This window comes from Miscanthus floridulus, chromosome 8 (genome assembly GCF_019320115.1).
Source record: "Miscanthus floridulus cultivar M001 chromosome 8, ASM1932011v1, whole genome shotgun sequence".
In the NCBI taxonomy this organism is placed as follows: domain Eukaryota; kingdom Viridiplantae; phylum Streptophyta; class Magnoliopsida; order Poales; family Poaceae; genus Miscanthus; species Miscanthus floridulus.
The window spans coordinates 183,284,089-183,299,809 of NC_089587.1; the positions used below are offsets into that span (position 1 = coordinate 183,284,089).

The window sequence follows — 15,721 nt, forward strand, 5'->3', positions numbered from 1 at the left end:
GCAGGATAGGTGCAGGACCTACGAAGACAGGCTACCACTCTCCCAGCGACACTCTTTGCGGGACATTGCTTGAGCGCTAAAACGACCAACAAAAAGGGACGGAGGGAGTAGTAGAGTCGTACAGTGCAGGGGCTATGTGTGGTGTGGGCTGCCGTGCCAGCACTGCTCTCCTGCCCTCCTCTTTTCTTTTATAAGAGCAAGTGTAATTGCAATCCGTAAGCCGACTAAATGCTAAGGTGGAGGAGAGAGGAGAAGAGAGAGAAGAAGCGAGCTGTAAGCTTACAGCCGGCTTAGGCACAAGAACCAAAAAAGTATGTGAGAAAGATAAGTGGGTCATATATTAACTATAAAAAGCTAACTACTGTATAAGTGGACTGAGAGAAGACTACAAAAAAAAAAAAAAACCTTACAGCAAGCCAGCTGTATTATTAGGTAGGCGCGAGGGAGGCCAAGACGAGGGAGCCCCGGCGCTTGTTTCTGCCCGCTCTCACTGAGTCACTCCACTCCCCGCCCCCTGCTCTGCTCGGTGCCTCTGCCTCGGCTCTATATATACGCGGGCGCACCAGTCCAGCAAGCAACAATAAAGGCGGGTGTCGAAGAGGAGGGTAGGAGGAGCTTTGGACCGAACGAGGGAGACGAGAGAGCGAGAGGAATTAATGGGTGAGGAGGCCAGCTGCAACGCCGTCAGCGTGATGGAGGCCGCCACCAACGCCAAGCCGGCCAAGGAGAACGGCTGCGCGCCGGCCGTGGCGGAGGCGGCGGCGGAGGCCGTAGCTGCGGTGGTGGCCCCGGAGGCGGCGGCACCCGTGGCCGCGGCCGCGGCCGACCCCCGGTTGCAGGGCATCTCCGACGCCATCCGCGTCGTGCCGCACTTCCCCAAGCAAGGTGTGCCTTGCTCGCTCCTCGATCTCCAAGCCCTCTCCGGTTAACTATGCCGCTGCTAGTAGCAAGCGCTGATCGATCTTTTTTTTTTTTTGCTCTGCATGCGGCGTTGGGGGCCGGCTGGTGGTGCAGGCATCATGTTCAACGACATCACCACGCTGCTGCTGCGCCCCGGGGTGTTCAAGGACGCCGTCGACCTGTTCGTCGAGCGCTACCGTGGGATGGGCATCGACGCCGTCGCCGGTAATAATCAGCAGAACCCGACGGACACCTCCCCTCGTCCCTCGTCACGTCCGTCCCCATCTGATCTCTGCCGACTGGCTACTAGTCTCTCTCTCTCCGGCGGTGCCTGTGCCTGAAGCGGCACGTCGCTGTCCCGCGGGCAGAGCTGAACTGTGGGCAGAGTTCTGAGATTCCTCCGTAAAATCTCGGGGGCAGATCTCCCCTGGTCCTTTTGCTCCCCCGCGCTTTTGTCGTCGCCCGCACCCGCGCCTCGGCACTTGCCCTGCCCCGGGTCCGTCTGCCGTCCGCTGCTAGGACTGCTACGCCTTTTCTCGCTCGCTCGCTCCCTCACGCCCGTCGCAAGTCGAGCCTGCTTTCCTCGGGAGGATCATATCATAATCGGATCAATCGCCTCAATAATCCTCCCACGCTACTGTTGCATGCTGGATTTGCGTTGCGGCCAGCGCCGCTGCCATATCCATCCGTCAGGTGCAAAGCTGATCCTAAAGCCGCAAACGGATAATAAATGTGCGAGATCGTGGTGGACCGTCGTCGCTGACAGCGGGGCCCTTCTCCTTCCAGTGTGCATGTGCCCTCCGTGGACCGTGGTCGCGGAGCATGGGACGGCGTGTGGCTAACCTCGTCTGCCGCCTGCCGGTGTGGTTTGAGTGCACGCTTGGCGCTGCCAGTGCCAGCCAGCCCTGCTGCCCGCCTGGCCGCCTGCCTGAACCGGCGAACCGGCCATGCATGCACAGGGCGTGCATGCGTGCGTGGCAGAATGTCTGGCGCAGCGTACTCCCTCCGTCCGTCCTCGGCACATGACCGGAGTCTGCCGCATTCAGTAGCGTACCGGGGGTGGGCACTGGACACACGTAGAAGGAGGCCCCTGCCTGCCTGGTGCCTGTGCCTGCTACGGGGCCAAGGGGTCAAGGCCGCGGCAGCATGCAGATGCAGCAGCGTCCGGCTCCGGCCCGCGCGTGGCCCCGAGTGATCGGACGGGCGTAGCAGCTGGCGCACGGGATCGGGCGGTGGGGGGACACCGGCGGTACACCCGTCATGCATCGCTTCTGCTGGTGGCGGGCGCGCCCTGATGTCACGCGGCATGTCGTTATCGCTGCTAAGTACTGCTTCTGAGATTTTGCTCTTGGATACTCTGTCCGCTTCTGCGGGCTTTGTTTCCTGAATTTTCAGTTTTCTTTCCTTCTCTCACCTTTTCCGTTTACTCCATTTTATTTTATTTTATTTTAAAAAACACGAGCTTTATTATGCTTTAATGCGTCGCTGAAGTTGCTTATGTGGCACCATCTTTTGTTAGATATTGTTGTCTTTGTCAGTCAATTATTCGCCCTGTTCGCTTTGGCTTTGACTTTGGCTTATAAGCCATACTTTTTCGATCAAACGAATAATATTTTTCTCTCTACTCAGATCAGTCGACAGTTCTTTCATGTCTGGTTAGCCAAGGGAATAGGGCAATTATTACTACCTGGCAGTGCCAGGCCATTCATGCTCCCATTCAGCATTTGCACTACTAGTTCTGATGACTTGTTTCTTGTTTCCTCCAGGGATTGAGGCCAGGGGCTTCATATTTGGCCCGGCAATTGCGTTGGCTATTGGCGCCAAGTTCATACCTCTGCGCAAGCCTAGGAAGCTCCCAGGTGAGATTCCTTGAACATGTTTTGTTTTGATTCTGAATTCATTCCCATGCATATACTCTGTAGCCAGCTGTTGCTTTTTCTAGTGCCCAGCTTGTGGTGACACCCTGATTAAGTATGTTTAGTCAGGATACTTGCTTAGCAGGCAGTAAAGTACGAGCCTTGCCCATAATCTCTGACACCAAAGTTGTTTCTCTAGCCTGCTCAGCACTTTTGTGCATGCATGCAGCCCATGATGGGATATTAAGAAATGCATCAGCCTTTTATACAAGATCATTCTGCACTTTTGTCCACATGTTCTATATATTATTAGCCCAAGAGATGCTGTGTGCAGTGCCACTTACCCAAAGTGTAGTTCTGAGTGGCTTGATAGTTAAACAAAATTTGTTTAACAGTAATAAACATGTGCTAACATCGGCTCTTGAAAACATGGAAGGTGAGGTGATCTCTGAGAAGTATGTTCTTGAGTACGGGACTGATTGCTTAGAGATGCATGTTGGAGCTATCGAACGGCCTGGTGAGCGTGTGCTGATCGTCGATGACCTGGTTGCAACCGGAGGGACACTTTGTGCTGGCATTAGGCTTCTTGGTACGTGAGTGCTAATTTCAACTTTATGCATTCAGACAAATTATTGACCAAGGCTTACATGCAAAGTATACATGATGATTAGTTACCGATAGAACCTACAGTACTCTTGTGCAAAGAGTGATGTAGAATATCCATGTATTTTGCAGATGTTACATTTCCCTATTTTTATGGGGATGCTTTTTTCTCTCTGAAACTTCAGACTGCTGCTTCAGTTTGCACATTCACGACACACTATTCATGGACCAGTTGTAGCAGCTACTCCCTCCGTCCATCGTGTCCAGGTTCAGAGTTTTTTTCTGGACGGAGGGAGAGTAAGCTTTAAATTGTGCATTATGCATCCGTGACATTATTATAGCAAGCCTTCTGCTGTTGTGCATCACAGCATCAGGTGCATGTCAGTCGGGTACTCGGGTCAGCATCAGATTATCCGCCTCTGTTGGACCTGTGCCAGCACAATGTACTGTAGTTAGTAGCATTTTTTCTTCAGTTAAACCCCAACTAGTACACATTAGTTTGCAGCTATACTTTGACCTGAGAAATGTGGACAATAATACTGTAAAGTAATAGTGATGGGCTTTTAATGTGTTACAAATGTCAGTAGCCTCCATCAAACAGCGATTATGGCAGAGTATTATAGTTTTCTGGTACCTTTGTCCTTCAGATGGAAAACTGTACTTGTCCACAGTTTTTGTAGTATGCTTCGAGGCAGAATTTGAATTTTGAGAATGCATATTGATGTTAACTTATCAGTGACTATCTGTAGTTTGTTATGTCTTTTCTTTGGTCTGCTACTACAGTATTTGCCTTTTATGTTTGAACTCATAACTAAGTTAACAAATTGCTTTCCAGAACGTGCTGAAGCTGATGTGGTCGAGTGCGCATGTCTCATTGGGCTCCCAAAATTCAAGGTATTGTTGCTGGACTCACAATTAACCTGAACAGGCAAAATCAGCTGTTTATTATAATGTTTGTAGGTGCCATATACTGTACTAGCCTGTATTATAATGTTTGTACACTATTTAGATAATGCTGTCCGCATACATTCTGATAGTAACTGTTAGTGCTATTGTAGCTTTACAGATCTTGTAGCCCATGGTTTTGTTATGCACAGCCGCAAGGAACAACTTGGCCTTGTTATTAACTGTTACTATATAAGTACGAACAACATGAACATGTCTGCTCTGTTGTCGACACGTAAGATTACTCAATATCTGTACCGGTTGGGCATCCATAGACATGACTACATGAGATTTGGGTGGACATTGTTTGTTATTGTCTAAATAAAACATTAGAAGGCACATGCACCGCACCAGTCTTAACTCTTACTTTGTTTAGCACGGGAGCACCCCTCTGTTGTGTACCATGGTTTCAGGATAGAGAAGATCTGTAGGTTCCAGGAGAAATCAAGCTGAGACATTTGCAACGTAGTCCCCCTAATTCTGCTTCTTGTCAGATAATCTATTATAGTTTCAGTAACTGGTCACATTAGTAATTTGCAATGAAGCATTCGTTTTTATGTCTTCAAATTTCAAACGAACTGGTTGATATGGAAAAAGTATTCAAATTTGTTCACTGATGATGTACTAGTAACTTCCCCGCAGGATTTCTACAAGTTGAATGGAAAGCCTGTATTCGTGCTGGTTGAGTCCCGTGAATCCGATAAATAAGAACTTCTGGTCAGGTGAGGGATATTGACTGCATTCTTATCTTTATGTTGGTTTGAGTTCTCTTTAGCAACAACAGAACCCTTATTTCTGTAATGCTAACTTGAACTCTAGCTGCAAGCATTGTACTGTAGTGATTTACTTATTTTGCTCGTTTCCTTCGCTTCTTGTTTTTCCAGAGGAAAGCTGGTGGGTTCCGGTTGAACGGTGGAGGGGGACATCGATAAGACAACTATGTGGTGCATTACAACTAAGGCTAGCTGCTAAAAGTCTTGATGAGGGGAGGAGTAGAGTGTTGAGAGTAGGCTGAGTAGCTTTTCAGAGTACCGAAGAGCTTGTAGTTCTGCCCGAAACATGGTTATTAGTTGAAGCAAGAGTGTTGCTGTTCCATTGTTTGTTGGTTTTTATGGTTTTAGTTTGAAGAGCGCAAACAGGGATGGAGCTTGAGGGAAGAACTTCGACAGCAATACGCATGCTTAACGTCGAAAGTAGGAAACTGCTACGTACTTGTTACTCGTATCTCTATAGGTCGGCACCTCCTCCAAACTCTTCCTCACTCTTCATCTCACTATTTCTGAAGATATGAAGAGGGACTGATCTTCTTTTCATAGCTGGCTCGATTCTGAAGATATGAATTAGGGTTTTAGGATGACTCTAGAGGGGGTCCAGGGCTGTATATATAGGGGGTAGCGTCAATTCTGGACCCTCGAATCAAACCGACTTGAATAAACGGCGTAAATGCGATCTTTAAGGTGGTGGGAAACCGACGTAGCGAGGAGAGGCTGACCCGTGGGTCCCATAGGCCGGTCGGCTTGCAGGTGGGGCCGGTCGGCCCCCATATCAGCCTCTCACGGTCATCTTCGGTGGAGTCCTCTAGTGTCCTCTGGAACCTTCTGGGGTTGTTTACGCCGCGAAAAAACGTGATTTACTTTGACGAATATGTTCACATTGACGGTTCTGGATAAATCCTGCTGAAAACATATATTCACAAAAACTCGTGGAATTTGTTAGTTTAAACCTCTATACCTATGTTTGACGGTGGAATTAAACATATATGCAGGTTATGTTGACGATTTATAATTGACGCTAGTTATCATCATCAGGGAGCACCGGAGAAAATAGTGGCAATCCGAGGCTAAACAAAAAGAAATTGGAGCCACAGGGCAGAAGCAACTGAGTGGGCTGGATCGTGAATTATTTACAGCTGGCTGGTTTGATGTGAGAGAAAAATACAGTTCTAGCCTATAATCCACTATCGTATTTTTTTGGGCCTCACCATCCTCCAAATCTTGGGGCGTATACTGGTATCCGTGAGTCACGGATACCGACCGTGAGCAGTGACGGAGTACTTTCCCTGCGGTGCGTAGAGTAGAGTACACACCTCTGTTTCCTGCTCGCCTGCGTTGTCGTCTGACAAGCGGCATTGATTGTGAGAATGCCGAGCGCTTCGTGCGTGTCACCTCGCATCCTCCATGCATGCGGCACTGGCGCAGCACCAGCGAACCTCGTTCAGGATCCCCAGGCGAACGTGTTGTCACATCGCCCGGCAGGGGCCGCAGGCCTACGCCTAGCCCGTGCGGCCGTGCCCCCGCCTGAGCCGAGTTGAGGAGAGTACTACTGCTCTAGTACTACTCCTTGCACGACGCGGGGACAAGGGGCCCAGCGTACGTGCGCGTGTAGGTCTTCGCTCGGCGCACACCGCGAGGTTGCCGGCTCGGCAGACGCCGGGGTGGTGCAGATGCACAGCGCCATGCCCATGCGGTATCTCCCGCCGCAGCGGCCCTACGTATCCTACCGAGTTACGTGTTGACCGTTCAGCCCGTCACCTCGCCATAAATCAGCCCAGACGACCAGGGATGATGCGAGGGCCTGTTTGGTTCAGCAGTACTGTATTGTCTGGTGCGGCATTAAGTACTAGACCATCATGTTAAAAACTTAGGATCAATATAGTTGATCTAGCGGGTCGTGTTCTTATATGCCATATTCGGTTTACTCTATATTCGGCTTATTTGGTTTTTTTTAGTCGGAATAGTATTTTTCTCTCATAACAATTCAGCTGGAACAGTGTTTTCAGCCAGTTTCAGCCAAGTATCAGACCAGCGAACAGGACCATATTTTGGGATAAATCATCTTAGAATATGAACTAAAACGAGAGAGATAGAGAGACATGATGAGAGTGGGGAGGTGTTACCAACCATCAACGGGCTTGGCGTTGGAGCTCGAGGTCGCCATGACGAAGGTGTGGTAGCACGAGGTGTCGGTGAAGGGGTGACGCCGGAGCAACGGTCTCAGGAGAGGCGTGGACGTCCACGGGGCGACTCTCGTGGCGGCGGCGGCCCTGCGACGTGGTGGCGGAGCTTCCCGTCGCTTTAGCGCTGCCCTCTAAGATCGGATTAGGGTTAGGAATGTAGGTGGGGTTTTGTGGCGGCTACGGTGAACCTAGTACCCAGTGCTCCCGCTCCCACCTTTCTCTTTATAGCGCTGCACGACGGGGACCCACCAACCATGATTGGGTTGGGCGCCCCCGATCATGGCGCGGATCAAAGGCCCAAATTGGTCGTTGGGCCAACTTGGTGGAGATCAACCTAACACATCGATTCGAATGGTTGGCGGCATTTTTTCGACGAAGAAGAATTATACTACTCGCTTCCCAAAAGAATGCAACTATGGGTTACATGTCACATAAAGCGGTTCACGTTTGACCAAGTCTCTAGTAAATAGTATTCACATTTATGACTCCAAATTAATTTATTATAGAAATACATTTCATAATTCATCTAATGATATTTATTTGATATTATAATTAATTATACTTTTATATCTATAATTGGTCAAAGTTGATATACTAACATGTGACACTGTTCCAAAATTGCATTCTTTTGGGGACGGATGGAGTATTAGATAATAGTCGGGTACATCAACACATTACAAGCACTCTGGAATATACTACATATATCCATGCAAGTTGAATTAGCTTAATTTTGACTAAAACATGATTAATTATAAAATTGTTTGGCTTCTTGAATCTTGAAAAATAATAATGCAATCATTTTGTGGACGGACAAAGTACATGCTAAGCAAGCTACTACAATAGTCACGAACCAAACAGGTCCCGTGGATCCGTGTGGATAATACTCGCTCTGTCCCAAAACAGAAGTCGTTATGGACTGCATGCAGGTCAAACTTTCTCAACTTTAACTGGATTTGTAGAAAATACGTGCAATATTTATATTTCCAAATAAATTTATTATGAAAGTATATTTGGTGATCTATCTAATGATACTAATTGTACATTATAAATATTAATATTTTTTATATATTTGGTCAAATCTAAAAGTGTTTGACTTCTCAGAAAGTGAGAATGACATCTATTTTGGGACGGAAGGAGTATTTGTTTTCTCTCTAATAAGAACACCTCTAATGGTTAGCACGATGCAAAAAAACATTTGAGCTAGTGGGAAGAGATCGAAGAGTTAAGCTCTTTGTGCATCCCAATACACGAGAGATACAAATACTCTATCCCTATTGACACGAGAGAATATATGAATAAAGATCATTTTACATGCATGTGACACATACAAGATAACATAGAAGACTCGACACTTGACTATTATTATTGGAGATGTCCTGAGAGCAAGCTTAATAATAGAGCTAGGTGTTTGTCTGTAAGTCCAATTATAAGAGCCATACAATAGTTGTCTACTACTCCCTCTGGTCCATTTTATCTGGCGCACACGTATATAAGATTCAAACTTTAAAAGCTTTGACCAATAATTAGGCTAATAATTTTTAACTATTATAATACAAACTTTATATGATTTTGTAAGGAATTATACTATCCATTGATTATAAATTTATAAGCATATATAATATAATATAAAGTAAATAAATGGTCAAAGTATAATTTAGGAGACTATGTCATTCTAACTTGCACCGAATAAAATGGACCGGAAGGATTACTTTTTACTATACCCCACGTTCTCTTTTCTATTCCTCCTTACCTCCACTTGCTATTTGGGTCCACTACTGCATAGGTTATGTGGCCAACTTGTTGCTTGTATGAGAGCTATACCCTTCCCTTCCCCTCCCCCCTCTCTCTCCCTCTCACTTCAGTAAAAGATCCTGATTAGCTTGTCTACAAAACTATTATTATATTTGCTTCGAGGCTATTTTCAATAAAAAAAAATACTATCTACGTTTTGAAAAAGGATACAATTCTAATATATCTAAAGATTATCAGCAATTAGCCTATGCAAATTATCTATAAAGCTTATAGAAAAGAGTATCTATATTTATGACGTTGAATATGTGTATATAAAAATATGTTCCATGACGTACTTATCTATTTACTATTGTAAATATGATAATTTTTTACAAAGAATTAGTCAAATTCAAGATGGTTTGACTTGCCATTTCAAGACTTCGACAACCTTGTGTGTGGATGATGATGCTATCTGAACTACTTTGGAGTACTAGTGGACAAAATATAGCATAGAGATGACATAAAGAACAGCCTGAGTTAATCCACATGGGTCTCCAACCGACCTTGGCAATTTTACCACCTTTTTAGCGCATACCAACATCTTTGTGTGCTTTTGAAAGTTTTGCATTAGAAAATCAACATGTGCCAGTTCCCATGAACAAAGAGAAGAATAACTCTGTACCAAGCAATTTCAATGGCAAGTGGCACATGAAAGAAGATGGAGGCAATATAGAAGACTTTCAAAATGGAGATATGTAGAGACTTTTGAAAATTTCTTGTGAGCGTCCAGGGGTTTGAATTGGATGTCTAATTTAAAATTTCAATCCTATCACTACTAACGCCATCATCGCCAGTTCGGATCATCATCAGTTTTGATCCCTGGCGGTGATAACCTCATGACCATGGTTATCACCGTCAGCTTGTGTTACCAACCGGCTGTGATGATTGATTCCTAGAAAATGGAAATCGAACCCAAAAAATTTTGTTTAGGGAAGCCCCACCAGCCAGCCTCACACAGTCGCGCAACGCAAGGCACAAATCACATATCACGCGATTTTTCGTGTGCATGCGGCCAACGAGACTTGAACCTAGGACCTATGGCCTCGTGTGTAGCTCCCTTAACCGCTCCCCTCCAAAGTCACTTCTGACTAAAGGATATTCACTTCATATCCACTTTACTGGAGTTTAAAATAAATATTTGAGACCCTAAAAGAACTTAAATGGAAAAAGTTTTAACTATAAAGTTTTAGATTTTGTCAAGATCTGCTACTTTGCTTATGGTTGATATTTCATCTGAGGTCATTTGCAAAATTTAAATTTGACAATGTAAGAATTTCAATTAGAAACTTAGGATCATAAATAATTTCCAACAAAATAGTGATCAACTACAAAGTTGTAGATCTTCTGGACTTTTTTCACCCGAGGTCGTTTGCAAAAATTTAATTTCAAAATGTTAGAACTTCAAATAGAGTTTTGGGACCATAAATGATTTCTAATGAACAAGTCATCAACTAAAAAGTTTTACATCTTATCAATATGTACAACTTTGTTTCTGGTCGTTTTTCCATCTTAGGTCATTTGGATAGAAAAATTAAATTTCAAAATATAATACCTTCAAACACAATTTTAGGACCATAAATAATTTCAAATGAAAACATCATCATCGACAAAATTGAGATCTACAACTTTGATATAAAGTTTGTCTTTATTCGACTTTGTTTGAAAAGGTTATGAATATTATTGCTAGATCAAACAATGAGTTGGCGGTGATGAGGAGCCAATCACCACTGTCAGTTGGTGACATGAATCGACGGTGATGATTTTCATCGATGTTGGTTACACAAACCGGTGGTGATCACCGCTGGGTTATATTACAAACCGGAGATGATAAGCAACACCACTGGTTCTAATAAATAAGGTTGTGAAAGTGTCGTAGGGGATAACTATTTCTATAGTAGTGTATATATGGCTCAAGTAAAAATGTAGAAAAACCACAAACTAGTTATATAATGATGAGCTCCTAATATTTTTCTAGTGTACTCTACCTCACCTTTAAGAGGGGAGGGGGCTTGGACCCTAGGACTAAAAATTAGCCTTGGATGCCAAATAAGAGGGCTAAATATTGCTATCATGTGCTTCTTCAACCAGCTGATCACAAAGTTTTACATCACAAACACTTATTCTTGGGGTACATAACATGATCTTCCCTTTATTACAAATGTCCACCTGAAACACACACACACACAACAACAACAACATTAGAGTGAAAAAAGCGTCTAGTGGCGCGCATCATCATCCCCAAACTCCTTGAGTGTAGAACAAAGACTTGTCACACGTCCTAACCATAGTTCTCAAAGTCATAGTCAGGCTCATCTCGTGAAACCAAATTATTTCCGTATGATTTGTACTTGCCAACATCCCACCCTATGACTATGTAGCTTTTGAGGTAAGTGGAATGCTAGGGTAAAACCTACTATTTGGTTAGGGGCTAACTTTAGCATTCAATATTGTACAAGTATCCTCCTTAACAACCTCCCACTTATCCCCATTCACCCCAAACCATCTCACTTATCTTCACATCCCCAAGGTTTTATGAGTTTTAACAACCACTTCCTCCATTCTAAAATATATAACTTTATGAGTTTTAAAATTTGTCTAAAAAATAACATTCTACAGAAATATGAGACACTAACTCCTAATGCGAAGATAATCGCGGGTGCATGCAAATGATAACTGCCAGATCAAGGAGATATGCTCCCGAAAAGAAAAGGAGATGAGTGTACACATGTACCATTTTAAGCAATAAATAATTCTTGTGTGGAAAAAAATATATCTTAATAGAAATTTTATATATAGAAAATTGTATCATTTTTTGCAACAAATTTAGGATCATAAATGATTTACAATGAAATACTAGTGATCAACAGCATGGTCCGTCTGAAAAATTATATATATATAATTATTTATTTCGGGACGAAGAGAGTATCATTTTAAGCAACAAGTAAATTTATTGTTTGGCCACGTTAAAACTCCATATTGCTTCAAGATTTTAGAGTGCTTATTTTAAGCAACAAATAACTCTTGTGTGCAAAAAAAATTAAATCTTAATATTGTTTCAAGATTTTAGAGTGCTCATTTTAAGTGCTTCAAAATTTTGCTTCCAATCTTACTAAAGTTCTGTGTGGCAAAAATCTATATCTATACCTAATAATAAAGAGGTAAAATTTCAGCCCACTTTTTTTGTCCATCCATTTTTTTTGTCTGTCTCTATCTAACTACTAACAATGAAGGGTTTCATCCGTCCAAACTTATATATATAACCCGTGCTTATACAAGTTAGAATAGATCTTATCTAGCGCGATACGGAGTCCGATTCCAAAACGTATTGCACGGTATATGTTGACACCTAAATTTGAAAAAAGACAAGCACGACATGCGGAGGTCCTACTGTGTTTCAAATTCAAGGAAATATTAGCAATAGAATTATTTTGGACTTTTGGAGGCGCTACGTGGTGAAAGGAAATAACAGAGTCTCCGCATCTATCTCCATGAGGAAGACGACCAAATAGGAATTTGGGATGGTCACGGGAAAAGCCGCTAGACCAAGTCCGTTTACGATTAATTTTGGACAGCGGTGATTTGACCATAATACATGGTATAACGTGCACGAGAAGACAACATCAAGGTACACGTACGTGATATCCATGTTAGGAGTTTGTTAAAGTCCGAATATAATTATGGAAAATCAACGTGACTAATCTAGCCCAAGAATTTTATATTCTATTCTATATACAGGAAAGGCTAGCTGTCCTATTATATTATAAAGGGTAAAGTACACTTTACAACCCTCAACTTGCGCCGAAGTTCGATTTTCAACCTTCAACTATGAAACCGGTCAAGAAACACCCTCCAACTATCAAAACCGGACAAATTTGGTCCTCGGCCGGTTTCAAAAGCGGTTTTCTATTTTCGGGAGGCGCCGAAATTTTAAATTATTTTTTTGAGCATCTGAACTTCCTCAAATGAAAAAACTCAAAACTACAAAGTTGTAGGTCTCATTGAAGTCTACAATTTACATATAAAAATTATCTTCATCCAACATCGTATTGAAGGGTTTTTCTATTTTTTAAAATTTGAGTCTCATCACGAGACAAAATATGGTGCTGAAATTTTATATTATTTTTTCGAGCATCTTACTTTCTTCAAATGAAAAACCTCAAAACTATAAAGTTGTAGATCTCATCGAGGTCTACAATTTACATATAAATTTTATCTTCATCCGACATCGTATTGAAGGGTTTTCTATTTTTTGAAATTTGAGTCTCATCACGCGACAAACAATTTTATCGCGTGATGAAACTCAAATTTCAAAAAATAGAAAACCCTTCAATACGATGTCGGATGAAGATAAAATTTATATGTAAATTGTAGACCTCGATGAGATCTACAACTTTATAGTTTTGAGGTTTTTCATTTGAAGAAAGTAAGATGCTCGAAAAAATAATATAAAATTTCAGCACCATATTTTGTCGCGTGATGAGACTCAAATTTCAAAAAATAGAAAACTCTTCAATGCGATATCGGATGAAGATGATTTTTATATGTAAATTGTAGACCTCAATGAGATCTACAACTTTGTAGTTTTGAGTTTTTTCATTTGAGGACGTTAAGATGCTCAAAAAAATAATTTAAAATTTCGGCGCCTCCCGAAAATAGAAAACCGCTTTTGAAACCGGCCGAGGACCAAATTTGTCCGGTTTTGATAGTTGGAGGGTGTTTCTTGACCGGTTTCATAGTTGAAGGTTGAAAATCGAACTTCAGCGCGAGTTGAGGGTTGTAAAGTGTACTTTACCCTATTATAAATATAGAGGGTAAATCAGCGTGACTAATCTAGCCCAAGAATTTTACATTCTATTTTATATACAGGAAAGGCTAGCTGCCCTATTATATTACAAATATAAAGGGCGACGGTCTTGAGACATCCAACACCCAATTGTTAAAAAACACGTCTATTGCTTTTATCTTCTACCTCAAGCTTTTTCAACATCTGCTGTTCGGCGCATCTTTCGACGAGATATGACTGTGTTCTAGGTGGACTAGCCGATCCTAGAACACCCCATCACGTGTTCTTCCCGGAATGCGTTCGTGGGTTTATCGGGCGAAGAACGAGCGTCCGATCGGCCTCGTCAACCTGCTGGTCGGCCTCGCCGTTTGGATCTATCTTCGTTGCGTGCTAGGCAGTTTACGGCCTCTGGGTGATCTAGCCCCTATGAGTGTGTGAACCGAATCGGCGTTAACACTATCCTACTCTATACATGACAAAGTGTTTCTTCCGACGGTCAAAAGAACATTATTTCGATTTTCTATCCTTCGATTCTACATCCACGAATAAACAGAGAAAGGCACGGCGATATGTTTGTTTAAACCTCCGCTTGGTAGTATTTTCATCCGTCTTCCATATGTGCTCCGATTTGGGCCATCTTGTGGCCGTATTTGGCCAGGACTCTATTTCAACACATCAACGTCTCTTGGGTGCACTACAAAATACCACCACACCGACGCTGTCGCTAGGATTCACGGAGATTCAAGGAGGTCGGGCTGCAGACGTCTATCGAGCTAATACGATGAAATAACAACGTGCTTTGATCCATGGGACAAGGAAGAAGGAACATGCTAGCTTCACAGCGAGGGGCCGTTGGCGACGGCATGGTGCACGCTCACCTTGAGGGCCACCCCGGCTCCCGCGACTGCGAGACGCGTTGCCTGCATGGCAAGCAGCGGCCCTGGCAGCAGGCTCATGTCGAGCTCCGGAACGAGGCGCACGAACGTGAGCATGTCATGGTCGTTGCCTGCGAGGCGCACGAACGTGAGCACGTCAGCGTCGCACTCCGCGGCGACGAGAACCTGACGCAGTCGTCGTCGCCACCGCCGCCGATGGAGTAACAGATGGCGACATCGCCGATGTCCGCAAGGTAGTAGAGCTTGCCGGTGAGCGGGACGTGGGTGGCCAAGGTCGTCGCGAGGGAGGATCGGAGGGATCGGAGGATGGCGTCGAAGGGTGGCAGATGGTCGCCCTCGAAGAGCAGGAGGTGTTGCAGCAGCGGAAACAGAACCCACTGCGCCTCCATGGCTTTGAGCTTGATACTAGGCTCGGACGGCAGCGCGCCAGCATTACTGGAAACGCGTGCTTTGCCGAGGGCCAGAGGCTTTGCCGAGGGCCAAATCTCGGACACTCGGCAAAGACACTCTTTGCCGAGGGCCAGCCACAGGAGCCCTCGGCAAAGACAGGCCCACGGCAAATCAAATATTTGCCGAGGGCCGCGGCCCTCGGTAAAGATGCCCTTGGCAAATTAGGCCCGTTGGGTCACGGCGGCCATTTCCCGTCAAGCTTTGCCGAGGGCCACCCGTTAGGCCCTCGGCAAAGGTTTTTTTTTCTGTGAAACCAGCTTTTTCGGCAATTTTTTTTAAGTCTTTGCCGAGGGCCCTAGACCAGGTCCTCGGCAAAAAAAATTTTTAAAACCAGTTTTTCGACCAAAAATTTTTTTTTTATAAATCGCCTTTGCCGAGGGCCCGAGGCTAGGCCCTCGGCAAAGAAGCCCTTTGCCGAGGGCCAGGATAGACCCTCGGCAAAGATTTTTTATTTTTTTAAAAAAAATTCTTTGTCGAGGGCCACGGGCCAGGCCCTCGGCAAAGAGCCATCGGCATTTTTTTTTTATTTTTTTAGCCCAGT

The 15,721-nt window shown here is 44.2% G+C and overlaps 1 protein-coding gene across 2 annotated transcripts; it reads left to right on the plus strand.

Annotated features, from left to right (window-relative positions):
- The first annotated feature begins 506 nt into the window (after window positions 1-506).
- Window positions 507-5,528, plus strand: LOC136474226 (adenine phosphoribosyltransferase 1-like). 2 transcript variants are annotated; one of them, XM_066471822.1, is made up of 7 exons: window positions 567-885; window positions 1,015-1,125; window positions 2,667-2,759; window positions 3,193-3,345; window positions 4,195-4,253; window positions 4,947-5,026; window positions 5,189-5,528. In XM_066471822.1, the coding sequence occupies exons 1-6, from the start codon at window positions 657-659 to the stop codon at window positions 5,010-5,012; spliced, it is 711 nt and encodes a 236-aa protein (XP_066327919.1). In that variant the 5' UTR covers window positions 567-656; the 3' UTR covers window positions 5,013-5,026; window positions 5,189-5,528. The 2 variants fall into 2 exon arrangements, with proteins under 2 accessions (XP_066327920.1, XP_066327919.1); XM_066471823.1 differs by lacking the exon at window positions 5,189-5,528 and having other exon boundaries at window positions 507-885; window positions 3,193-3,349.
- The last annotated feature ends 10,193 nt before the right edge of the window (window positions 5,529-15,721 follow it).

What these genes read in the sequence shown, in the direction of transcription:
- LOC136474226 (XM_066471822.1), top strand. Translation starts at nt 657, where the DNA reads ATGGGTGAGGAGGCCAGCTGCAACGCCGTCAGCGTGATGGAGGCCGCC. An exon ending in GGGCATCGACGCCGTCGCCG is followed by an intron (nt 1,126 to 2,666) that starts GTAATAATCAGC and finishes TGTTTCCTCCAG; the next exon opens with GGATTGAGGCCAGGGGCTTC. An exon ending in TGCTGGCATTAGGCTTCTTG is followed by an intron (nt 3,346 to 4,194) that starts GTACGTGAGTGC and finishes ATTGCTTTCCAG; the next exon opens with AACGTGCTGAAGCTGATGTG.